This window comes from Macaca nemestrina, chromosome 10, assembly GCF_043159975.1.
Source record: "Macaca nemestrina isolate mMacNem1 chromosome 10, mMacNem.hap1, whole genome shotgun sequence".
In the NCBI taxonomy this organism is placed as follows: Eukaryota; Metazoa; Chordata; class Mammalia; order Primates; family Cercopithecidae; genus Macaca; species Macaca nemestrina.
The window spans coordinates 138,398,112-138,423,836 of NC_092134.1; the positions used below are offsets into that span (position 1 = coordinate 138,398,112).

A 25,725-nucleotide genomic window follows, 5' to 3' on the forward strand; every position below is an offset into this window, starting at 1 on the left:
AGAAATATCATTCTCTTTTTCTTAGAAAAATGGGAGTACTCAGTTACACTTGCATTTATTAATTTCCCCCCTATAGACTCCAAGAATGCTAAATTCTTAATCCCAATAGTTGAACCCAATACATTGGTTAGGCTACATTTTACCAGTTAACACAACTATTGTGCCTTAAGTCAGTCCTCATACCCAGTTCACTTTTCAGTCCCTGACCCCTTGGGTCAGACCAGGCACCTTTCCTTTCTGTCCATATGATTCTCACTCCATGAAATCAGCTGGGCAAGAGGGCTTAGAACGACTTCTGGGTCTTGTTCTCTTACCTTCCTGAAAGTTGCCTCTAAAAGAGCTTGTCACAGATTTTGGCTCCAAGGTAGATGAGAGTAAGACACCCCACTTTGGCCTGCAATTCCAGTTGTGGGTTTCAACTCAGTCTTTTACTGGAGAGCCCTGAAGTGCAGGTAGCTGGGTCCTGCTTTGGATACGAATAAAGTGGTGCCTTGCTGCCTGCATTGGTCTTTACTGTCAGAACCCACTGGTGGTAAGGCATGGACAGCAGGGCAAGATCTGGGCCCTCATGTAAGCCCTAAAAGTCTGCCCTAAACTCCCAAGCCCCTACCTCTACCATTTACCATCATTGTACTACAGTCAGCTGTTGACTCGTATCTGCCATCTAGATTTGGCCTTCTTAGAAGATTAAAGTTTTGCTCACCTTTAATTCTCTAGTGCCTCATACATATAGGCTTACTATAAATGTCTATTTTAAAAAAATAAGTGAGTACAAGACACCATGTAAGTTTCTTCTTCCACACCCTACTAGCTCCCAACCCAGCTGTCACCCCCACCACTGCTGCATTTGTGCTCTCAGAACCCCAATTTTGTTCAGGTTTCTGGAAGCCAACACTTTTGACTTCAAAGAAGTCCTTCAAAGAAGACAGACTGGCTGGACACGGTGGCTCACGCCGATAATCCCAGCACTTTGGGAGGCCAAAGTAGGAGGACTGCTTCAGCCCAGGAGTTTCAGATCAATCTGGGAAACATAGCAAGACCCTGTCTCTACAAAAAATAAAAATAAAAATTTATTAGCCAGACGTGGTGGGTGTGCCTGTAGTCCCAGCTATTCAGGAGGCTGAGGTGAGAGGATCACTTGGGCCTGAGACATCAAGGCTACAGACAGTCATGATCATGCCACTGCACTCCAGCCTGGGTGACAGAGCAAGACCCTGTCAAAAAAAATTTTTATTTAAAAAAAGAAGAAGACGAAGAAGGAAAAGGCCAAGAAGAAGAAGACAAGTCCCTCCCAGCCTAGGGACGACTCTAAGTTAATCATGGTAATCCTAGCCTTTGGTCTATTCTGGTTAGGACAGCCCTGCCCTAACCACAGCCTAAGGAAAGGCTCATAAGAGACAGCTGGGGAGGTCTTCATCATCTTTAGGCTCAACCCTTCCTGCCTGCACACACTGTTGTGTGAGGACATGATGCTTGGAACCGCTACTGCCATCTGTGAGCATGAGGCAAAAATCCAAGCAAGTCCTAAGAACAGACTTCTTCAAGCCCTAACATCATTGGCCATGGTAGACCCACTACAAAAAAAAAAATGCTTCCAATGCTCCACCTGCCCTTGGCAATGTGATCTTGAAGCTCCTCCCATCAAGAGACAGAGTCTATTTCCTTATTACTGAGTCTTAGTCAACAGCATTGCAGCAGAAGTGACGGCACCAACTCCAAATCTCATCTCAAGAGGGAAACTCCAGGCTGCCCTGCTAGAGATATGGGAGCAACATAGGCCGGATACTGAGGCTCCCTGGCCAACAGTCACACAACCCCCAGCAGCACCACCTGATCAACCTAGAGATGACCACAGATGCATGAGGAAGCACAGGTGAGAACAGAAGAGCTGCCCAGCTGAGCCCAGCCAAAATTGCTGACCTGCTTGAATTGGGAGCTATAAAGTAATGGTGGTGTTTCAAACTCTTCAGTTTTGAATTGGCTAGCTACGGAGCAATAGCCAACTGATACATTACCAATCCTGAAGCTGTCCTTCCTCAAGACTCCATTTTATATGAGATAAAAAGTGTTCTTTTTTTTAATGCCACTGTTATATGCAACCTATAGTTCCCCAATATTGTGCACTGAGGAATAAAAAAGATGAAACAGGGCCCTGCCTTCAAAAAAATGGCAGCCCAACTGTACTTAGGATGTATTTTCAACTAGGTTGTTGACCCCTAGAGGTGAGGGTTTGGTGGTACATGTATCTCTAGAAAGGACTCTTACAGTTTAAAAATGTACAGCAACACAAGGTAACCTCTGCTGAGTGCAAAAGGAGGGGTCCAGTCCACATGAATACTTCATGAAGAAAGCTGGGTATGAGCTAGGTGGTCTTTGAAGGAGATTTAGGATTTAGAGTGATGAGGACAGAGGGAAGGTTGAGAGAGGCAGGACCGTCTCTGGGTCTAGAAAGATGGATATTCCGTAGGGATTTGTTCTGAAGACAGGCGAGTGACTAGGAACTGAATTCAGATGTGGTGACTTAGGGCATGAAGCACATAACAAGGACAAAACAGTGCCTCAGTGCAGGCCTGCAAATGTTCATTCTATGAGGTGAAGAATGAACAGAGGAGCCAAAGGTACAAGTCAATGTCCTCTGCAGCCACCCTCAAAAGAGTATCAAGAAGCGTATTGTCTCAAGAGTATCAGGCCACTGCCCCATAACCTCAGATGTGACCAGGCCTGAAGGATCTCCTTCTACCTGTGCGTCCCTGCACCTCTCACTTTATCTTACCCAGTGGGCACACTGCCACTGGGGTGGGCTCACAGAGCAGGCCTTTAATCAATGCTGGGTTGTAGGCTGAACAAACTTCACAAGGCTAGAAAAAAAAGTAATAGAGAGGTACTTGTTTTTTTCACGTTGCCAGAGTCTCACATTTCCCTCTCTGGCTGAGTTCTCCCAAGTCTACAAGGGATGGTCATGGGCTGACTGATGACACCCAGGCTCTGTGCAGAGCATTCCCCTCGGGGTCCGAAGAAAAGCAAGAGAAAGGCCCCTGTTCTCTGGTCCCAACCACAAACATGAGGGCACTAATAATTCCACAACTACGCCAGCTTCAGAATCAGAGCACTAGGAAGGAGGGAGCTATTACTCATTTTGACCGGGAAGCCTTGTTTTATTTAGCAATGAGTATTTGCTAAGTATATCTTCTACTCAATAGAACACCCGCACCATGTTTCTGTGAGGAGACCAGGGTGATCCCTATTTTATACTGGAGGAGCACAAGGTGTGTGAGAAATGCACCCAGGATCTCAACACTAGTGACTAGGAGAGCCGGGCTTTGAGCCCAGATCAGTCTGATACTGAGACCTGTGTTCTCTCCGTATAGAGCACATAACAACTGTCCTTTCTTCCAAGTCTGAGCTGAATGGAAGCTCTCATAAGAGATTATTTTCAGAAGCTTTGTGTCTTAGCCAAAGGAGTAAGTGAATTAACACACTGGACTCCAAAATCCAGCTCTGTTATAAAGTAGTCATAGTTGCCGTGTGGCCTTGGGCCAATCAAGTCATCACTCAGGACCCCAATTCCTTTTGGCATTTACAAAAGGAGAAAGCGGAGCTGGAGGATGCATCAGACCCCGTCCAGCTCCCACGGCTGGGAGGTTTTCCACCTCTTCCATAGGGAGGCTAGCCCAGACTGAACCGGAACCTTTTCTTCCTGACTAACGGCTTTTAGGAAAGAGGCTCATGTTGGTTGGCTCTCAGGCTCAACCCTGGTCCAGACCACCGTCAGCAGGACGGGGTCAAGCAGCACCATCTTGGCTGGCTGTTTGAGGGTGATAAGGGGTTATTGTGAAGGACTCTTGGACCCCCTGATAGCTGCCTGACAATGTCCAGCCAGAACAGTAAAGATCCACCAAGCCAGCCGTTCTGGGTCACATGCAACTTCAACAACCACCTCGTGCATCTGCACCAAGGCTCCCTTTGTTTTGAGAAAGGAGAGCTCGTCGGTCCCATATTCCTCCGCAGTTCTTCCAAATCCTCTCACCCGGTAGGAAAGCCACCTGAGGTTGTTGTATAAGAGGAGGAGGCACAGTGGGGACCAGCTTTGTTGGCAGACAGCTTACCTTTCCTGAAAGTCAGTGCTGAACCATCAAAAGTCACTGAGGACCCTGCTGACTCTCCCACACCAACTCACAAAACCAACAACCCATGGTGGGCAGGGCCCGAGAGAGGAAAGTGAACGATATCCTGCAAGAGTCTGCTAGGGGGTGGCTTCGTCTCCGTTGCAAGGCTGCTGAATAGGTAGGGAGGTAAAGGGAATGGAGAGAATCAGCATTTGGAACTCTTCCCTGGGTGCAGCGCCACTGCCTGCATTGCCTGCAAGGCAAACCCCGCCTTCTCCCGCCGCCTCCCACTCCACCCAAGCAGCCCAGGGACAGAGGCTGCAGGATTCTGACACAGGAAGTCTGCAGTCACTGGGAGCCTCTCCAAGATTCAGCCTGTGTGAAGGAAAAGGTTTGGACAAGGAGAGGAACAGTAAAGAGAAACTAAAGTCCTCGGTTTGAATCGGGAGAGATTTTGAGCCTGCATTTGGTTGCGGGGTGGAGGATGGCGGAAGGGGCGGATGCCCTTACCTGGTTCTGTTTCTCTTTCGCTGGTCACCTTGTTAAGCTCCCTTTGGCCAGGTGTCCGGAGTGGGACTCACCACTGCAGGGGCTCCAGCCCCACACAGCCGCCTCCCAGGAAGGACTCAGGTGGGCTTTCAGGTTATCAGGGGTGGGATGCAGGGGTGAGAGAAGCTTTGGTGGTGGATGTGAGAATTTGGGATGGGGGTGTGAGGCTGTAGCTGGGGGCAGCAGTGTTTGGGATGGGACTTTCCTGGATCCTGCCATGCACCATGCGCAGTGCTTTCTGCAGGATGGCATCGAAGGGGCTGGAGCTGGGGGGCAGCATGTCTGTGTCCTCAGACCATAGTGGAGGATATGGACTGTCCGGGCTCCAAGCTGTCCATCCCTCAGTGCCATGACCTAACTGTTAAGTGGGATGGAGCCTGGGAGGGAAACGCAACTGCACCTTTCAGAGAGAGGCCCTCTGAGCAGGAAGAGTGGCTGCAGTAGAAAGGATGTGGCTGAGAAGGGGAAGAAAGAGCCTCACGAGCATCAGCACTAGGAGAGGCAACTGATTTCACCCTGAGAGTCTCAGGGGAGAGGAGGCTTCCCCTTCCCAAAAGAACTGGCAGGACTGGCCATGAGCCAAGTAGAGAACAGCTGCTGCTGACTGAGGGAGAAGCTGTGCAGCCTTAGGCAATTCAATCAACCTCTCTCAGCCAAGGGCAATATAATAATGCCTGCTATACTAACCTTAGTGAATTGTTATGATGCTCAATGGTGAAAGAGAGTTGTCAAATGTGAAGTGCAATGAAAGGTATAGGTGTAATATTATCACCAGAACTTCTTAGGCTGGAGGTACCCAACTATGGCTGCACACAAGAACCTCTAGAGACTTTTTTTTTAATCCTGCACTTGGAAACCACCCTAGATCAGTTATTCAAATTAGGGCAGGCAGTCAGCAGAAGGATAGGAAGTGGTACTTTTTTCAAAAGAATCTGGCGATGCTGATATCCTCTGAAGGTTGAGACCTGCTACCTAAAACTTCCCCAAACTCCCTGACAATGATCACTCCGAGCACATGTTTTTTAAAAAAGCATATTCTCAGGCTTCTCCCAGATCTACTGAATCAAAATTTCAAGGGGTCCTGGCAATCTCTATATTTAGCAAGCGATCAGAGCAGGTGGACATGGTATGCCAGTGAAAAGTCTGTCGATTCGCTCCGATAATCATATCCAGCAATGCTTCTGGACAGCACAGGCAAATCAGTTCAAGGAGGGGAAGCAGCCACCTCAGACAATAAGTACAGACATGCTTTGGGGGGATGGAGTTATAGTAGACGGCCAAATCCCATCCCATTCCTGCTCCACCAGGGGGGACACTCCAATTATGAAATGACACATTTCCCAGCCAAAGTGCCTGGGAACCTTAAGACAAAAAGGAAACGATGATGAGTTATCTATAACTAACAGCGTCAATTACGAGCGCTTTATTGTTGTGTCAACAGATTGTTCAGGCTTTCTTGCTTCACACTCTGCTGACTCTGTTCCCTTCATAAAATTATACAAACACATGCATACCCATGCACACGCACTCACAAACACAGGGACCCCAAGCTCGTCAAACACACAAATGGGAGGACGAAGAGGATGACAGGAGCTAGTGAACGCTTACCAGGCCACTGCATTACTCCATTCTAGCATTATTTGCAGGATTCCATGCTACATTAGTGATGTTCCCGGGTAACAGGACCCCAGGGATTCTTCATTTTAGCTCTTTCATCCCACAGGGGTAATACTAGCTTAGCAGATGAGAGCACGACTCTGGAGCCAGACTGCCTAGGCTGAAATCCTGCCACCCCGCTAACTGGCTGTGTGTGACTCTGGGAAAGCTAATGCTGTGAAATGGAGATAATAATGGTGCAACTGGGACGATTAAGTGCGTTGGTACACATAAGCCCTTAGAGACATGCCTGGCACACAAGATGCTACGTGAGTGTCTGCTGCTATCACTGATTGTTGTTTCCGTTGTTGTTTTACTATAGGTGAGAAAGGTGATACCTAGAAAACTAGTTGCTCACTTTGTTCACATCTCTTGACGCTTTTAGGAGTATAGCCAAGGAAGGAGTCATAAATGTGAACAAATATCGACGCTACAAGTGTTTGTTGTGGCACCATTCATTAGAAGCAACCTGAATGTCCAATGGGAAGTGGGTTACCAAAAGAAGGCTGCATCTCTATGACGGCCATGTAGTAACTGCATGAGAAAACTAGAGATATAACGTGAAGCTTTTCCAATGAAATACTGAATGATCTCTATAGATATACTGATACAGACAGACAAAGTTAGTCTGGGGGAAAAATACAACAAAGTTCCAACACTCAGTGTCTCTGGTGGTGGGGTTATGGGATTTTTATTTTCTTCCTTATACTTTTCTAAATTGGGGTAATTTTCTATTATGAGCAGATATTCCTTTTAGAGTCTGAAAATAAAGAGTTCAATTGAAGTAACTTGCTCAAGGTCAAACAGCACATTAGGAGTCCACACAGGCTTCCTATCCCTGTCCAGGGATTGGGCGGCTTCGTGAGGCTGCACTCAGAGTAGGAAGGAAAGCTGAGAGGGATGAGAATGATGAACGCGCACCAAAAAGCAGCAGGACCTTGGTGGAGCTGTGCAGGCGTAGGCCCCAGCTCGGAAGCTTCCCAGGGCAGAGCTGTGAGGGCAGAGCTAGACACTCTTCCAGGGACTTTTCTATCCCAGAGCCACTGTGTGGCACAGGGAGGTGACCCAGGCACTACAACCCAATGCCTGCCCTTGGGGCTGCTCACTGCTGTCTCCCAGAAATAGAAGAAGCCAGCTTCTACTTTGTCTAAGGATTCCAGAGAGTGACACCAACCTTTCTTTCCTTTGTCCTTTCTACAGACTCCTTCCTCTAGTGTGGAGTCTGAGACCCAGGGAATACTGGTTCGCATCCCTGCTGGGCCGCACTCCCCTGCTTCTCCTTAATATAGAAACATCTTTTCTTGCCCAGCACTTTCCCCATCATAATGCCAAGGTGCTTGACACAGCCAAAACCGAGGAATGTTTATTTTGCAACGCCGAAGTAAAGAAGGATCTGGAATCACTTAATAACTAGGATAGACTTCATCTAAGAAAAATAGAAAGAAAGGAGGGAGGGAAGGAGGAGGGAAGGACAAGGGAAGGAAGGAAGGAAGGAAGGAAGGAAGGAAGGAAGGAAGGAAGGAAGGAAGGAAGGAAGGAAGGAAGGAAGGAAGGAAGGGAGGGAGAAGGGGAGGGAGGGAGAAAAAGAAAGAAGGAAGGAAAAAAGGAGGAAGGAAGAGAGAGGGGAGGAGGGAGAAAAAAGGGAGGGAAGGAAGGAAAGAGAGAGGGAGGAGGGAGGAGAGGAGGAAAGGAAGGAGGGAGGAAGGAATAGACACAGAAAGGAAGGAAAAGGAAGACGTTTATCATTCCTTGATAGCAGATAAAAATTATTGTATCTCTTTCAAAACTTTGCTACAACCTGCTCAGTATATTTTTAAATGTAAGTTCAGATCTTTGTAAAATAATAGACTGGAGTATATGAGCTCTGAAATTCAGTGATTCTACATCAAGTTGAAAACCTAGTAACTCCAACTCTCTTTTTCAAAGATCACTCCAGTGGCAAAAGCCAAGCAATAAAGTCTGTCAAGTTTTCAGGGAGCCAGCTGCACATCTGATTAATACACTTGGGTATTCGCAGAATTTTCAGGCAGAAACCCAGTCGTCCAATCCAATGACCTCACTTTACAGTGAAGACTCTGGTGGGAGAACAATACTAATGGCTACCATTTGCTGAGGGCCAGGCAGGTGACATGGGTAGGGTCACACAGCAGGTTAGTGACAGACGCAGAATTGGATGCAATCCTCACCCACCCCACAGTCCACTTCTGACTTTTAGTGGCTTTAATACCAGAAACTTTTCCTCATGGCTCAAGATGTACAGAAGAGGAATCGGTACAAAGGCAACAACAGGACAAGAGCAATTACATCCTTTCTGCTTTTGCCTCTGAGCACAGAAGGGACACCACGGAAGTAGGAATTTCAGCCTGGGCCAGTGGGTGAGAAGCAGACAGCAAGCCTCAGGCCTTGCTGGATGAGAAGAGGGTCAGAGGTAAGAGCCCTCAGCAGCACCAAAACAACAAAACAATAAAACAAACAAACAAACAAAAATGCCTAGCAGAAAACATCTTTCCAGGGGACTGAAATCCAAGCACCAGAGGAACCAGGTCCAACTGTGGTGTGTCAGCACCAAAAATACTTAGGGAGAAAGGGCAAATGTCACACTTGAAAACAGTGTTTACGAAGATGGAAAAGAATACTGAGAAAACCCAGTTACATACAACTCACTGCTGGTATTTGCATCTTTCTCAGATTGTGAGGAAGATTTCATAAATAGGATAGTTAGTAAAGCTTATCATGAATGTTTTCATCAATAGGTTTTCGTTAGAAAAGTGATTGTAAAAAAAATCCATGTTACAATTTTTGACTTGGTTAACAACGTGCATAGGAATTGGCTGTTACACTGTAAGGCATGCAGACGTCCTCATTCCCCTGGCAGAGTGCATCAGATCTGTGGACATTTCCTAGCAAGGTAGCCCTAAACCTAACAAGACCAACTCTTATATTTTCTCAAAGACTTCTATTTAAGAAGACTTATAAGGACTATAAGGAAGAGGATGTCTTTTATCACATTATTCAGAGCCTTATCAAAACACCATTTCTGTTTCTGCACAACTCAAGAGGGGCGTGAAGAACTTTAAGAAGCTTGGTAAGAAGCCACAAAATGGTCCAACTCAAAAAACCTTTAATGGCTGAGGCTCCGTGCACTCAAATCCATCGCAACAAGCTTCATATCTCTTCGAGTTTTTCAAAATGTATTTGTTGGATGAGTTTTGGGGGTATGTCAGCAGACATTACTATAAAAGGGGGAAGGAGATTCTGTGGTAAAAAAAAAAAAAAGTTTTAAAAACTAAAAAGTTGGAAAACACTGGGTTAAAGAAGTGAAATAGGTTTACTGCTGCAGGACTTCTCAGAGCCTTTACTTTTATGTTCATATGCATTGTACATCTCCAAGAGGCAGCATTTCTGAAACACAGTGCCTGGGGATTCTTTCTCCATGGAAAGTCGTGTAGGACTGATGTTCTGCAGAGCACATTTGAGGAACTCTGGCATGAGTTATTCTAGGTAATATGGTCACTTGAGTATCCATGTCAGCAGAAGACAAAACAGGAGGAGGAAATTTAAACTGCAGCAGGAGCTGTGTAACTGAGCAATGAGGAAAACATCCTGACAAAGGGTGCTCAAACACAAGTCGCTTGAAGGAGTCTATATTATGGATTCTCTTTCTCTGGGCATTTTTCAGAATAAGCCTGGAATAATCTAGAAATTTTTCTAATGCACAGCAAGGCAATGAATTCCATGACTTTTAGAATTCTCTTCCTGCTCAATTATTCCATGTCATCTGTCCTTATTCTCGATTGATATATGAAGTGAGTTCAGCTGACTGGCTTGCAAATTAAATACATCCCTGAAATGCTGAAGGTAAAGTCAATGCATCCTCTGTAAGTTGAGTCTGTTTTCCACTGATTTGTGTTATAATTGCAAGGAAAAGTGTTGACCTCGCGCATCGGGGAGAAAGCATCCTACCCGCACCCTTGTGCATTTCTTCCCGCTCATTCTCCCGCTGATGGCAGCCCACAGGTCAGCCAAGTGAATAGCTGAGCCATGCGAGCCTTCCACACTCAGTCCTTCAATCTCTCTGTGGATTCCCAAGTTTTCTGGAAGTTCTCGCTGATCTCAGGGATTCTCAATGGGTAAGTCACCTCATTGCTTATGTTCTTTCTTTAGGAATTTAACAAAATCCCTGGATATTCTCTGCTGCTGGCTTTTTTAGCAAGGAAACAGTTTCACTCTAAGAGGGTAGGAAGCCCCTTTACATGAGTCGCCTCTGTTATGACCAAGTGTTTGGTGATTGAATAGCTGAATCATGGTCACTATTGGATCAGAAAGTCCAAATCTACGAAACGAAAGAAATATGTCTACATAGGTAGACATATTTCTTATCCAAAAGACTGATTTAGGAGAGCTGTGAGTGGTTTTAACTGTACCTAACGTTTGGATAAGAGGCCTTGCCTATGCCTCAGTACTCTGTCAAAGTGGGCAAATAAGAAATAGACCATGAAATGATAACTTTTACTGAATGCTTACCACATACCAGGCCTGTTAGCTTTAATTCCACCGATTCACTGGCCACCATGTGGGATGTCTATTAATGGCCCAGTTTTACAGAGGAGAAAAACAAGGCTCAGTGAGATTCTGAATTCTCCCTGGGTCACACAGGTAGACACCAGTGGGGAATAGCACTGGGAGTTGACTCCCTCAGGGTGGACAGATATCACCCTCCGCCTACACCGTTCACAGATAGACTAAGAGGCTCAGAACCATGTCCTCATGTCTCCTGTCCTGCCTCACCTGACACAGCTACAGGTGTGGGAAACACAGTGTTGCCCACCTGCAAATGCATCACTTACAGTCTGCATGCAGCAAGAAAAAGAGAGATTATGATAGAGTTTCTTGGAATTCCCCATTTAATTTAATTTTATTATTTATTTATTTATTTGAGACAGTGTCTCACTCTGTTGCCCAGGCTGGAGTGCAGTGGCACGATCTCAGCTCACTGCAACCTCCACCTCCCTGGTTCAAGCAATTTGCATGCCTCTACCTCCCAAGTAGCCAAGATTACAGAAATCCGCCACCACACCCGGCTAATTTTTGTATTTTTAGTAGAGATGGAGTTTCACCATGTTGGCCAGGCTCATCTCGAACTCCTGACATCAACCGATTCGCCTGCCTCAGCCTCCCAAAGTGCTGGGATTACAGGCATGAGCTGCTGCACCCAGCTGGAGTTCCCATTTTTGAACATATATTTTAAAAAATATCTCCTAGTTCCTACAATGAAAATAAAAACGTTCTTTTTCCTTTCAAGTCTGATCAGCAGTCCTCATCATTTCCAATGCCACAGCATCCCTCTTCCTTCCACTGAAGGAAGGAATCACGATTGCATGAAGTACGTTACAAGCTAGTTTATATTCATTTTTCCACCGACTACATGCTGTCTTTTAAGTGTAACCATATTGTGTAGATTTTTTAATGTGAAAGGGCCCACTTCTATTAAACAGCGCCTCTGATAGGAAAATAATTATATTATACACACACAAAACAACAACAACAACAACTTTTTGGAAATGCATCTGTTGGAAAAAGTGAAGCCTACCAGCATTCAAATGTGAGGCTCATGATGGATTTTATTTAACCCCAACCTGATTGAACATTTCCTGCCCTCCTGGAAAGGGCAAATATAAAGCTTAAAAAAAGGAAAACCTTTCTTCTCTCCCTCCGAAGGAAATAATGTCAGACATGGTTCCAAATCTATGGTCATTTACCTTTTGACCAAAAAGCTTCAAAGACAGGAGATTCCACCTGAGAGCTGAAACCAGCTGGAAATAACCCAGGAGAGGCAAGATCGAATCTGGGGATGGCCATGGGCCTCATGGCATCGCAGAAGCAACCTAACAGATGCAGAGCCCGTGGCTGGGTGGCCAGTGGTTATCAGGAAAGCCACACGATGCCACTCATGAATCCCCGCTCTGACGCCCACTCGGTCCTAGCCAGCAGGAGCGGTGTAGTGCTCCACAGTCTGAGATCACAGAAACAGGTGGCGGTTCTCTAATTGGACACATCTCCAAACGCGGAAGTTTGCCTGATTTCTCATTTTCATCATTTCAGTTGGGAGTTCTGAATCACATCACACATTCCCCTGCCTGCTTACCTGGACACAGAACATGGCATGCTCTTGTTACTCTCCAGTGCCTTCTTCTCTGTGCAGCCTCACAGTTCCGTCTCTCACGGATAGCTGGAACCGGCTCCTCCCGGCAAACAGCCTTCATTTCTGCTCTCATTTCTGTTTTTTCCAGCAAACTCACATATTCCCATCTCCATCTGACCTGCTACTTCTAAGTCAGATAATTGATTCTGAGCCACTAGATGAAGTCACACAGGAAGGCTCTGAGTATGGCCGCAAGCACCTGTATCCCCAGGGGTTACCAGGTGACATAAGCCAGATATGGTTTCCCTAAACACGATACTCTTTCCATCTTTCTTTTTCTAAGCTTTGGTAGAAATGTACATAGAGAACTATCTCCCACCTACGAAAACACATGGCTAGGGGCACAATTAAAACTGACAGACAGGCTGGGGGCAGTGGTTCACACCTGTAATCCCAACACTTTGGGAGGCCAAGGCGGGTGGATCACTTCAGGTCAGGAGTTTGAGACCAACCTGGCCAACATGGTGAAACCCACTCTCTACTAAAAATACAAAAAATTAGTCAGGCCTGGTGGCGGGCACTAATTCCAGCTACTCAGGAGACACAGACAGGAAAATCACTTGAACCTGGGAGGTAGAGGTTGCAGTGAGCCGAGACCATGACATTGCACTCCAGCCTGGGAAACAAGAGCGAAACTCCATCTTAAAAAAAAAATGACAGATGGCCCAGCCTCAGCAGCAGGGACTAAGAAGTGATGGGCACTGTGCAAAGAGGACCCACGTCCTTCTGCAGGGGGCCACTGTCCCTCAGCTTTTGCTGATGGGGGTGGAAAGCAAACGTGTGGGATCAACAAGCCCGGACCTTTGCTTTGAAGAGAAACCAAAAAGTCAGATGTGTGTGTGAAATATTCCAATAGCCCTTAATGTTGTGTCCCATGTGGCTCCCAAGCCACAAGTGACAACCGAGGACCTCTTACAAGGTAATCTGCCCAGTTTTAGGGTAGGTGCTCTGTGATTGCAATTCGGAATTGCTGGAGGCATGTAAAACCATAAACCAGGAGATTGCAGATGCACAAAAAAGAAAGACAAAACACACACACACACACACACACACACTTCCAAGTGAGTAGAGGGTCTGGTTGGGAGGGTGTGCCTGGCGCCTTAGTGTGCACACATACGCTCTCCCGGGTGAACGTGATCCTTCCCCTGAAGCACAGACAGCAGTCTTCTGCAGGGAACATGGCTATTTTCCCCACCATATCAGAACTTGTTTCTCTTTCCACCAATGCCAAATTGCCTTAAAGCAGCTGAGGAGTGCCTGGCTGATTTATGCCTCAACAACCAGGGCTTCTGGACACGTTCTTCCTTTCTGACCCTGGTCCTATGATTTGTGAAAGAGCTCTGTAACTGACAGCGCTTCTCTTTCTCTGTCAGGGCAACAAAGTGCAGGGAAGAGTCTAGAAGCTGCTTTCTGCCTCCCAAGGCATCAGAAGTCAACGCTCCTGGGTAAGATGCTGACCTTCTGCATCCCCTCCTTCCTCTATAAAATACAGAAGACTCAGATAACCCCTTGCTTTCCTGATTTCCAATCTATGACAGTTTTATGCTTTCCAGTCACTAAATTAAACAGAAAAAATAAAGCCTTAAGAGGTTAAAGAATCCCTTAATCAGTGAGATTAGAAGCCCAGAGCCTGTACATGAGCCTCTCTTTGTCCGGTGCTAAATACCTTTGGTCTGCACTAGTCCTCAGTCATTAGTACTTCCTTAAAAATCCAGAAGCTGGTCATCTGGTTCTGGGCTTCTGTAGCTACGACCACTGCCTCTGTGCCCTGGAAACTCAGGGGAGGGAAAGATAAAACTAAAAATCACTTAATTCCATTTTCAATGGACAGCTCTGCTAGGGAGTTTGGTTGGACAGAAAATGAATAGTTATTTTTAAGTGTGTGTGTGTGTGTGTGTTTAGATAATTTCTTATAGTTTCATTTCCCATGGGAAAATATGCTGGAGTTGGAGTCAGAAAATTTGGGTCCCAAGCACAGCTCTGCCCCTAATTTCCTGTGTGATCTTGGGCAAATTATTTCACTTCTCTGCATCAGTCTCCTTCTTCGTAAAGAGGCATTGACTGCCCCCTCCATCTGGGACCCTCAGCACCACCCTCTCCAATGCTCCCGGGCTTGAGGGAAGGGTTAAGCGAGAATTCTCATTCTAGTTTGGCTGGAAACAAACTTTGTTAAAATATATACATATTACCAGTATATCCATCCTATTCTTCCAAGATATATTCAGATTATATTTCTGTATATTAAATCACATCGTAAGTGCAATTATTTAAAGAAATTCTGCTGTGAATCCTCTAGGCAAAGAGCCTTCTGGTAAAAATAGCTAGCTATCCTGAGTCTATTTTTTATGTCATATTTCATTTAAATGTTTGTTTCAGAGAACAAAACTGCAGTCAGCAAGGACCCTGCCTTTCTCTGACATGCAGGTAGTTTCGGCCCCACTCTCAGGTGGGTGTTTGGTGTCTCCGAGGGTCCCTCTGCTGATTGGCAGTGGGAAGAGCCACGCTTTGCTAAGAGTTTATTTCCTGCTAAACTCTGTAACTGGCTGTCTCTTCTGAATCTCACGGCAACTGTGTAAGGCAAGTGATGTTAGCTTCCTTATTTTGCAGATGACGAAACTGAAGCTTGGAGAGGTTAAATGAGGTACAGCTAATAAACAGTGATTCAGACCAATTCTCCAACTCCAAAGGCAGGCAAGCCAGCATGCTCAGAATCCTCAAACATGAGGGCAGCCACGTCGCCTTGCCCTGGGATGGGACCTTTGTAAGAAGCCGTAGTGGCTATGGCAGTGAGATGAGGGTGAAGATAGCAATCTGGCCCACACCAAGACCCCTAACAAGAGACGTCATAAATGCTCTTTAGGCGGAGTGAAGGCCAGTGGAGACCCACAAGGGCAGGGGAGTTGGATTATTCCAACTCCAGGGCCTCCTGTCTCCTCCACTTTAATGGAGGACCAGGAAAGCAGAAACACATTCACGAGAGATTAAGGGGTACCCCCACCTGCAAAGGGGGCCGTGAAGGTGACTGGGGAACAGAATGCATGCTGAGGATGAGGACCAGGACAGTGGAAGTTTGAAAGCCACTGGAACAGTGTAGGAAAATTCTGGGCCCGGGTCTGGTTTGTGGGTTCTGTCCCTCCTGCTAACTATAAGACCCTGCATTCATCCCAAGGAAGAAGGCATGAGCAGGTGTGTGAGGAAAACTCGAGTGGAGTGTCAACCACTGAGAATGTTAAAATGGGAGAGGGAGATCAGTGGCGGTACTGAGGAAGGGCTCCATAGAAAGATGTTCCACGTATATACGCTACACACATATAGAATATAGAGATAGAATATAGAGCACCACGTGTGTGTGTGTATATATGTGGGTATATGTATAAGCGTGTATATATGAGTCTGTGCATACATGTGTGTATATATGTGTTTGTGTGTGCATATATGTGTGTATACATGTGCGTGTGTATATGTTTGTGTATATACATGTGTGTGTATATGCGGGTTTGTGTGCGTATATATGTGTGTATATATGTGGATGTATGTATATATATTTATGTGTGTATATGCATATGTGTGTGTGTGTGCACACTCAGAGACCCATAGGAAACAAAAGCACAGGACACCTGCTGCTGTTCCATCAGAGACAAGCTGGCATGTAAACAGAAGTCTATATACACATTTAGGAGCTATGGCTTCATTCTCTCTTCTTGCCCAATAACAGTTAGACCCTCACTGCATTCCATTCGGTTCCATGTCCCCTGAAGAGTATTAAACACACATTACTGTGTGCCTTTAAGTACATCACAACCCCTCTGAGCTTCAATTTTCTTACCTGCCAAAGAAAAAAACAAAGCCTAGCCTACCACCTCATTTCATTGCTATAGGATGATAATAACAGCTGACATTGTACATTTAAACACTGTACATATATTAATTATTTTAATCTTCAAAACAACCCTATCAGATTGGTACGATTATTAGCCTCCATTTGACAGAAAAGGAAACTGAGGCCACAGAACTGTTCCATAACTTGCCCAATGTCACCCAGCAAACGAGGGATTTGAGCTGCGACGATCTGGTTCCAGCAACTATGCTCTTAACCCCTTTGTTAAACAGCACGATGTCTGAAAGCACTGAACGTGTTTGAAAATGTTCTGTAAATGAATGGCGCCATTCTTATTCTTGCTAGGACTGTTCCCACTGGGAATGATGCAACGCAGGGTCAGGATTCCCTGGGTGAGGATAAATCCTGCAGCCTCAGATCTGCAGCCCCGCTAGCCAGGTACCACACTTCCAGTGGTAAGTCCTCCCCGCCCCTCCCAGCTGCAGGACTGTCTTCCTATGTTCTTTTTCAAAGCAGTGTCTCTGCTGCCAAGAGCAGGTTTGTCTGTCTCCTGGAGACAGCGGTTGTCAAGCCCTGAGAGAACAGCAAGCATGTCAAAAATAGCAGCGCCAGCAGACTGCGTGGCTGCAATTTCCTTTTGAAATGTCGGCTTTGCTCTCACCAAAGAGCCAGGGTCTGTCTGCACTCCTTGCAGCCTACAGCAGAAGCTGCTTAAGATTCCAAAATGTTTTCTAGGAGGAGGTAAAGTGTATCTGCTGAGGCTCGTGACCAAGGAATGAGGAACTCTCTTTAGAGTAACAATGATGAGGGTGGAGTTGGGTTTAAAAAAAAATTTGTAATAAATCCCAGCAGGGCTAGTCCCCAAACAGGTCAAGTGATAGCCAAGGTAAGACCAGTGTGAATGATACTTCCTGTAGGGTGGGAACTTTTCCCCTTTTGTTCTGAAAACTAGGGAGTCACTCTCCTGTTGTTACTGTGCACCTTCAAACACAGCCGCCGCTTTGATAACCCTTCAAAGGCGGCGGCTGATAGGTTTCCACTCCCCCTTTAGGGTACCAGGTGAAGCCAGAGGATGAGGACCAAGAAGACCAAGAGGCAGGGTGAACTACTTTCTCAAGTTCAGAGCAAAGGGACGTGAAAAACATGACCATCTCCAACCGCACAGAGACCTCAAGCCCAGCACAGAAGTGGTTCATCAGGAGACCTGGCAAGATGAGAGGCTAACAGCCCATCTGTCTTCCTTCCCCACGGCCTGCGTCTGGGAAGATCCCTCTCCCTGCCAACTGCCAAGCTCCAGACCTTATTCTGCCATGAGCTCTCTGTGCAACCCGAGGCAAAATACGAAGTGAGATGGAGAGAGGAACTCCTACCACCTAGTAAAAGGATTTCTTTTCCTCCCCTAAGTGACCGTGACAAGGTAGGATTGGAGTACACTTTCCTCCCCACTTCCTTCCCACGGCAGTAACACACAGTCAAAACCCATGTGAGCCAGGATGGCAGCTCCAGCTAGATTGTCCCGGAAGGACCACACTCTCTGGGAATCTATCTTGGAATGGATGTCGAGTTGCTGGCAGATAGAAATTCTGCCGCAAGCAAGGGCTCAGCCAGTGGAGAGGAGAAATGACAAGCCGCAGGACTGGCTGGTGCATCTGAGGAAAGCACCACGGGAAGGGAAGGGAGGGTCCGGTGGGCACAAGGTGAAGAAGGCCAAGAGGAGATCAGAGTCTGGGAGAGAATCACTGAAAGGTTCAGTAAGACAAATGAAGGCCGTTACCGCCCACTTCTTTTGTTTACCCAAAGCACCAAAGACTGCTGGGACCTCATCATAGGGCTGTTAAGCATCAATAACAACTGTAGGGGGAGTGTGGGGAGGGGGTTAGGAAAAATGAAACCTTTATGTACCCACAAAAAAAAATTTCAAAAAATTCAAAAATAATAACCATAGTATATACATCAATAAAACCTTGGGCCCTATGCAATCTCTTAAGGAATCCTGAGTTTACAGCTGTAGGGATTTGGTGGGGTTTTTGGTTTGTAGGAACTTTTCTTGGAGTTTTTTTCTTTTTGCCAGCAAACTGTAAGTTCCTTGCGCAAGCTCAAGGCCATAGTCCTATATAATGAATAATGTTCAACATATATATCATAGCTCAATGCATGTTAATTATGCCCTGCACTTACCCAAAAAACTGGCATGACACATCTTTAGAGGAAAAAAGAAAAAAGCATGTAACTCTCGTAACAATTTGATGTCAAAACGAAGCGCGCGTGCGCGCGCGCACACACACACACACACACACACCAGTTCGTGATATTGTGCATGAATAAACTGCATGTAAGCTCTGAAGTGTCCCCATGTGGCAGAAGAAAAAAAAACTGTCGTTCTATTCTAGATATTGTCTGGTCCATTTTTAGACACGCCAAACTTCTAGATTTATAGGACCAAACCGTTCTTCCAGCCCAGATGGAAAACTCCCAGATTATTAGACTCATTGCTTTCTTTTTTTTCACAATTCAATGATTTGGGGGTGCAATTTTTAGAGTTGTATGATTATTACCACAAGCCTGTTTGAGAGCATTTCTATTATCCCCCAGAAGTTATCTGGGGCCAATTGTAATAGCATAACCTTCCACCCCCTGGGGACCCCTCAGGTTGTCCTGATGTCCTGCTGCAGGTGGGACTTAGCCCATGCTCTGAGACTTCTAGCAAGGAGTCCGTCATTTCTCCTTGCGGACTGCCTGGTGAATCTTAATCCTCCTTGTCAGGATTCCCTGCACCTTGTACCACTGAGATTTATGTCCTTTCCTTTTGTTCTGCCTTCAGTACCCGAGAGAGACAGCCAGATACTAACAAAACCTTCAAGTGAATTAAGGGCAGTGCTAAGGTCATCCCCGAGGTAAGGCTTTTTCCAGGCTAACTCCAACCTTATGCCTTCCTCCTAAGCCCTCTTTTGTCTGTTTATTTGACATTTCTACTGTTCCTCTGTCTTTGACCTCTCTGCCAGCCTCCTAAGCTTGGAGACCCTGAGGTGGTCCAGGGCTACTCAGCAGAGGATTCGTCTGAGACTTCTCAGGGTCATTCTCTCCCTCCCAGCCTGCCTTCTCTCATTTATGCTTGCAGGTTCAGGAAATTTCTGGGAGACATTTTTCTGAGCCCACGGCAGTCTCATCTTGCTTGGTAGGTTCAGGACTTGCCCCCAGAGGTAAGCATGGTAGGAAAGAATGGCAGAGTGAGAAGTCAGGAAAGAGTGGAATACTCCTGCTCCAGACAGACCTTAGCAAGCACAGCTGTCCTAGATTTCAATGTGCAACCTCGCCGTCAGCACTCTAGGTGCTCCCAGTTGCTGAAAAGGTGGAGAGAGGGAGAAAGATAGGCAGGAAGACACACATAGAAGGAAGAAGACGGTAAAACAACAGAGGGGGGAAAACCAGAAGGAAGAAAACTAGAGAAAGGAGAAAAAAGGCAGAGACAGTAAGAATGAAAAGAAGGAAAGGGAAAAATGCACAGAAAAAAGAGAGAATTTTTTAAAGGGGCCAGCAGCATCAAGGGGACAGAAACAGAGAAAAAGAAAACCGAAGTCAATTGAGTCAAAGAAAAATACACAGAAAAAGCGAGGTAGCCCCTGAGGGAAGGAGAATGAAACCCTTGCATCTCTCCAGATGCACGCTTCCCCACCTTCTCTCTCTCTCCCCACCCCGTTCTAATTTTGCCTGCAGGACTGAGCCAAAAACAAAATTCCCCTCCAGTAGAACCTACCTCACCTGCAAAGACGGCGCGCTGTCCCTCCTCGCTCCGTGGGGACGAATATCCCGCATCTCAGGCTGAGGCTGGCAGTGCCAGGAAGTCCTCTGGGAGCTCCTTCCAGCTTGAGTCAGGTGTAGCGATGGCTTGGACCCTTCCTGGGAATGACCACCCCAGCTGTCCAGGCACCACAGAGTGCATATTCTCTTGGTGCTCAGGGCACAAAATCCAAATAAAGAGACTTAAGGTCAGAGAAGGATCACTTGACAAAATTCTTCCCAGAAACTTGGTCGAGCTACAGCCTCTCCGTTTTTCTTCGATGTCTTGAGAAGAAAGATCTTTGAGATTCCTCCCAGGAGCGAGATAGACTGTTCCCGGGGAGGAACAAGTTGCAATTCTCCGCCTCTCGTGGAGCTGGGAAGAGCCTGCCTCTGTGGAGACGGGAACTCCATGATCCCTAAGACTGTGATCTCACCTGGTGAGGCCCAGCCTGGCTGCCACTCCAAGGAGAAGTTGTCCCCTCTAAGGGCTCCCCTCGACAGCTCAAAAAAATTAACACTGACGTTGGTTTAACTGGTTGCCTAACATTCAAATTTCTGAAGAATCAGGAGTAAGATGAGGCAGCTGCAATGACTGGGTGGGGAAACTAGGAAGAAAAGTCCAGACAGGAAGCTTTGAGGCCCTGCTTCCTCCACATTTTCCAAAAGTCCCACATCCCTGTCCTGGCACTCCCAGCCCCTAAGCCACTATGTGGGAGGTGCTCCCATTTGAGAAGCTGGAAAGATGTAGTCCCCTGGTCTCCCTTGATGCCCAAAGCAGAAGATAGAGAGAACAGTCTGGAAGGTTGCTACGGCAACCAGAGTCCCTGGTGAGCTGGGCTCTCCACAAACCCTTTCAAGCGTGCTCTGACTTGAAAAGGAAATGTTTTCTCAGGGATGGTGATGAGGGTGATTACATACACATATACAGAGATACATGCATACATGTCCCAACTTTCACCCTTGGCTGGGAGCTTCCCTTCTGCCTCTGGAATGGGCTTTTCTCTTCTTTCCCCAAATAGCCAACAGTAATGGGAGAGATTTGGAAAACTAGCACTTTCTGACCTCAGAGCAGGTTTGTGCATCATAAACATCTCTATCTTCTACTGTGTTTCAGGTTTGGAGAAGCCAAGCTCCTAGTCAAGGTGACCTCCAGCCATGGAAGGATCCCCCTGAACATATCTAAAAAGAACCCTCCTTTCTGAAGGGTAAGAAGAAAGGCTGAGGGGCTCAGTCCAAGAGGCCAAGGAGGGATTTCGGGAGCCAATGGTCCATAATGGCCTATTCTTAGGCTTTGGATCCAAGGCAGGAACTCTGGGGGAAGGCCTTGCCTATGGGGGTATGGAGAGAACTAAAAATCAAATCCATGACTAAGATTCACACATTTGCATAGCAATGTCCCCAGCTTCCCAGACATTCCCCATGAGGTAGGGAGGGGAAGACAATAATGTTCCCATTTAATGGGTGGGTAAACTGAGGCACAAAGAGGGACTGTGGACCCAAGTTACCCTGTAAAGTTATGGCAAGATCGAGATTTAGATCTGGCAGTCACAGAAGCAACACTGCCTCTCAAGCAAACCCTCGTAAGGCTGTCCTCTCCTAAGCTGGTCTTCGAGAAAATAATGTTTTAAAAAAATTGTCATCAGAGAGTCTGAAAGCATAGATATAAAATTAAAAACATGTTAACAGTCCTTTCAGTTTCAGAACTGCACCCAAAAGAACTCAGAACAGTACATCACAGTTTATCAAAGGCAAAAAACAAATGGCAACGTTACTGAGAGAGAAAAGAGGGTAGGTGGGCCAGTGGATAGATGGCAGTGGTCTCACACTGGAAGAAAATGGCTTAGATCAAGTGGGAACGCCACCACGTCACCTTACCAGTGAGAGCAGACCAAATGCAGCTCCAAGGGGCAGAGCAGGCAAGTGTTTGCTTGACTCAGCAAAAAAACCTCTTAGAGTGAGGCTGTTGGCAAAAGAATAACACTTGCTCCTTATTCTAAACCACCTATTTCATGCCCATAAAATGGGAAGAAACCCATGCTGCCATCCAATGTGTGCTTTTACCTGTCTAGGGCTTTAAGCTGGAGTTTGCTTGAGGAAGCCTCCAACAGCAATCCTAAATCAAATTCCCAGGAAGCAAGGTAGAGGGCTAGAGAAAATTTGGGGGAAATGAGGGAGAAAAGGCTGCCATCTGCAACAGGATTCCTCTGCCCCTTTGAGAAAACAGCATCTGTTTAAGCGGCACCTTGCTTCAGACTGTGGTCAAGCCAGTTGCTTGACTCTATTCAGACATCCCTCCTGGTTCTGTGGCTCCCTTTCTCCAGTTCTTCTGCTCAGGAAGGCACTTGCACAAAAAGAGTATTTGGCTCTGAGAAGGAACCTTCCTGGAAGCTAGAGAGTCAGGGGATCAGAGTGGGGAGGACCAAATGTAGACCAAACACCAGTGCCTCTTGTGCTGAGCCACACTTTGAAAAATCCATGGCCCCTTTGGTCCTGGACTAACCCCCGTGTCCTCCAAGTGGTAAAGTTTGATTGTATTTTCTCTAATTCCAGCCAAGTTTAGAAATGAATAACCTATTTTGAGGCTGTGCAAATGAAGACTCTACCAAGGGTCATCTGCAGGATGACGAGCGGGTGTTACAGGGCTCCGGAATAACAGCAAGTTGAGTACTGCTTCTGTCCTCCAGCTTCTTCCAGTTACCAAGCGGCCTGAAGCTAGGAAGCGCACATGACCCAAAGCAAAGAACACTAAGGAGGGAGCGAAGACTTAGGTATGGCTGGTTTCCATCCTGTTGACATTGCTGTTCCTAGAGATATTGTAAGTCCCAGACATGAAAAATCAGTCTTGAGGGAAGGTCAGACATAAATGTATATCTCATCCATATGACAGAAGATGGGCATGATTGGGTGGCACCGCTGGAATTTTAAAAATGTCACTTAGATGGATTCACCTTGAATGCTTAAGCAACAAGGGATTAAGCAACAATGTTGATAGTCCAGGTATTTGGTCCTGGATGCCAGGTAGTGGGTGAGGGGGAGAGAGTCAAGAAGTCAACTGAAGCTAGAGTGAGTAGTGAAAATGAGAAGGAAGCCTAAGAGACTGTTAGCTCAGTGCTCCCCTCCTGCAGGCCCTGCCTTCATTGGTCAGACCTCTGTGAGCATTCTTTTCTCTGCATAGGCCCGATGTGGTGTAGGAAGGTAGCTGGGTCTCCGTTCCCGGTTAGCCTCGGGGAAGTCAGGCTTGCCAAGTCCATTGTCAGTTGCCTTCAGGTCTGGCGCAGGCTGCCCACAAGTGACGTGGGTATACTGGCCTTGCTCCTCCTGCTCCGTCTCCCGGTGGTAGAAGTAGTTGAAGTTGGAGACAATGACGGGCACAGGCAGGGCAATGGTGAGGACCCCAGCGATGGCACACAGCGAGCCCACGATCTTGCCCCCCACAGTCATGGGGTACATGTCCCCGTAACCTACCGTGGTCATTGTAACCACTGCCCACCAGAAGGCATCCGGGATGCTGGGAAAGAGCGAATCGTCATCGTCAGCCTCTGCGAAGTAAACAGCACTGGAGAAGAGGATGACCCCGATGAACAGGAAGAAGATGAGCAACCCCAGCTCCCTCATGGAGGCCTGCAAGGTCTTGCCCAGGATCTGCAGCCCCTTGGAGTGGCGGGAGAGCTTGAAGATGCGGAACACCCGGACCAGGCGGATGACTCTGAGGATGGCCAGGGACATGGCCTGCTGCCCATTCTGGCTGCCTCCTCCACTGGCTGGCTGCTGCTCCTGCTGCTGCACCAGCTCAGTGCCCAGGGTGATGAAGTAGGGGAAGATAGCCACCAAGTCAATGATGTTCATGATGTTCCGGAAGAAGGCCGGCTTGCTAGGGCAGGCGGAGAAGCGCACCAAGAGCTCAAAAGTGAACCAGACAATGCACAGGGTCTCCACCAGAAAGAAAGGGTCTGTAAAGAAGGAGCCCCCCAGAGTACTGAGTGAGGACGAGCCCCCGGTCCCCATTTCCCCAGGGGTGATGCCATGATGAAATGTGTAGGAATCATCTTCATCCTCCTCTTCCTCCTGACTCCCCCTGGAAACTGAGGAGACTCGACTCACACCACCACCATTGCTTCCACCTCGACCATCTACACGGAACTGGGGTAAGGTCTCTAGACAAAAGATGACTATGGAGATGAGAATGACCAACACGGAGACGATGGCGATACCCCTGGCGGGCCCAGAGCTCTCTGGGTACTCGAAGAGCAGCCACACCTGGCGCTGGAAGGGCTGGGAGGGCAGCGGCTTCTCGTCCTCGCCACCTTCGGGCAGGCAGCCCTCGTCCTCCCGGAAGGCCGCCAGGGCCTCGTCCCCCAGCTGGTAGAAGCGGATCTCCTCCAGGAAAATGTCCAGGGGCACGTTGACCGGCCTCCGCAGGCGGCCCCCCGACTGGTAGTAGTAGAGGATGGCGTCGAAGCTGGGCCGGTTGCGGTCGAAGAAGTACTCGTTCCTCAGGGGGTCGAAGAAGCGGACTCGGCGGCCGGGGTCTCCGAGCAGCGTGTCCGGAAACAGCGACAGGGTGCGCAGTTGTGTCTCAAAGCGCAGCCCGGAGATATTGATCACCAGCCGCTCGCTACTACAGCAGCCCCCGCCCCCGCCGGCCTCCGGGAAGTCTCCCGCATCCTGTTGCTCCCCCTCCGGCCCACGGACCTCCCCCGGCGCCGCCAGCGTAAGGGATTTCTCCGATCTCATGCCCCCTCGGAGGTGCGCTCCCCGCCACTAGGACGGCGCCCACGACACAACCTCTGGAGCGCGGCACCCGCTCCCCGGCTCCTGGCTGCGCCCTCTTTAGGGTGGGGCTCGTGCTCCTCCCGGTTCACGGTCTGACCTGGCGGTTGGGTCCGTGAGCCCTAAAGCCCTGGTCCCTGCAAGGCTGGGTCTGGGGAGGTGACCTGGGCTCTGGGGATTTGGTTCTGCGCTTCCCGTTACCCGCGCCCCGGTGCTAGAGCTTACTGGGATGCCCGGAACCGCACACGGGCGCGCGTGAAACTGGCTGCCCGAAAAGACGCGTGGCTTCGCCCCCAGCGGTGCCTGAGACCCGGCTCCCGGACGCAGGGGTCCGCCCTCCAGCCGGGCTGGCTCTTCCCAGTTCCCACTGCGCTCCTGCAGCCGCTCCGGACCCCCGGCTGCCGCTGGTACCGAAGCGCCTGATGCGCCTCCCTCCGGCTCGGCAGACTCCTGGCGGGGCTCGGCCTCCGCCCTGCGTCCACCGCGGGGCTGGGTCCGGCCAAGGTCGCGGTTCCGGCCGCCACAGCCGCCACCTCCTCCCTAGGAGCCGCGCCGCAGGCCTCGCAGAGGGCCTTGGGCTGCCCCGGCGCCCGAGCGCGGGGACCCACCTCCCCACGGCTCAAGGCTTCGCTGCCGCCGCCGCAGCTGCAGCGGCTCGGCTCTCCGCTCTGCCCTTCCTTCCCAACACACACTCTCCAAGTGACGTGGCAGGCCCCGCCTGCTGCCCCCTCCCACCCCACTCCCACATCACACCCCTCGCCCAGCCAGGGGTTGCCGCGAGCCAGGGCGCCATGGAAATAGACGCACACTCGCCTCACCAGTAA

At 48.1% G+C, this 25,725-nt stretch overlaps 1 protein-coding gene across 1 annotated transcript in view; it reads right to left on the reverse strand.

Moving 5' to 3' along the window:
• LOC105484163 (potassium voltage-gated channel subfamily A member 6) overlaps positions 1-25,584 on the reverse strand; it is a 40,771-nt gene extending 15,187 nt beyond the window's left edge. Inside the window, exon 1 of the mRNA XM_011745529.3 lies at positions 20,111-25,584. Within this exon, the coding sequence (XP_011743831.1) occupies positions 23,273-24,865 (1,593 nt within the window). The 5' untranslated portion in view covers positions 24,866-25,584 and the 3' untranslated portion in view covers positions 20,111-23,272. The remainder of the gene's footprint in view (positions 1-20,110) is intronic.
• Positions 25,585-25,725: the final 141 nt, after the last annotated feature.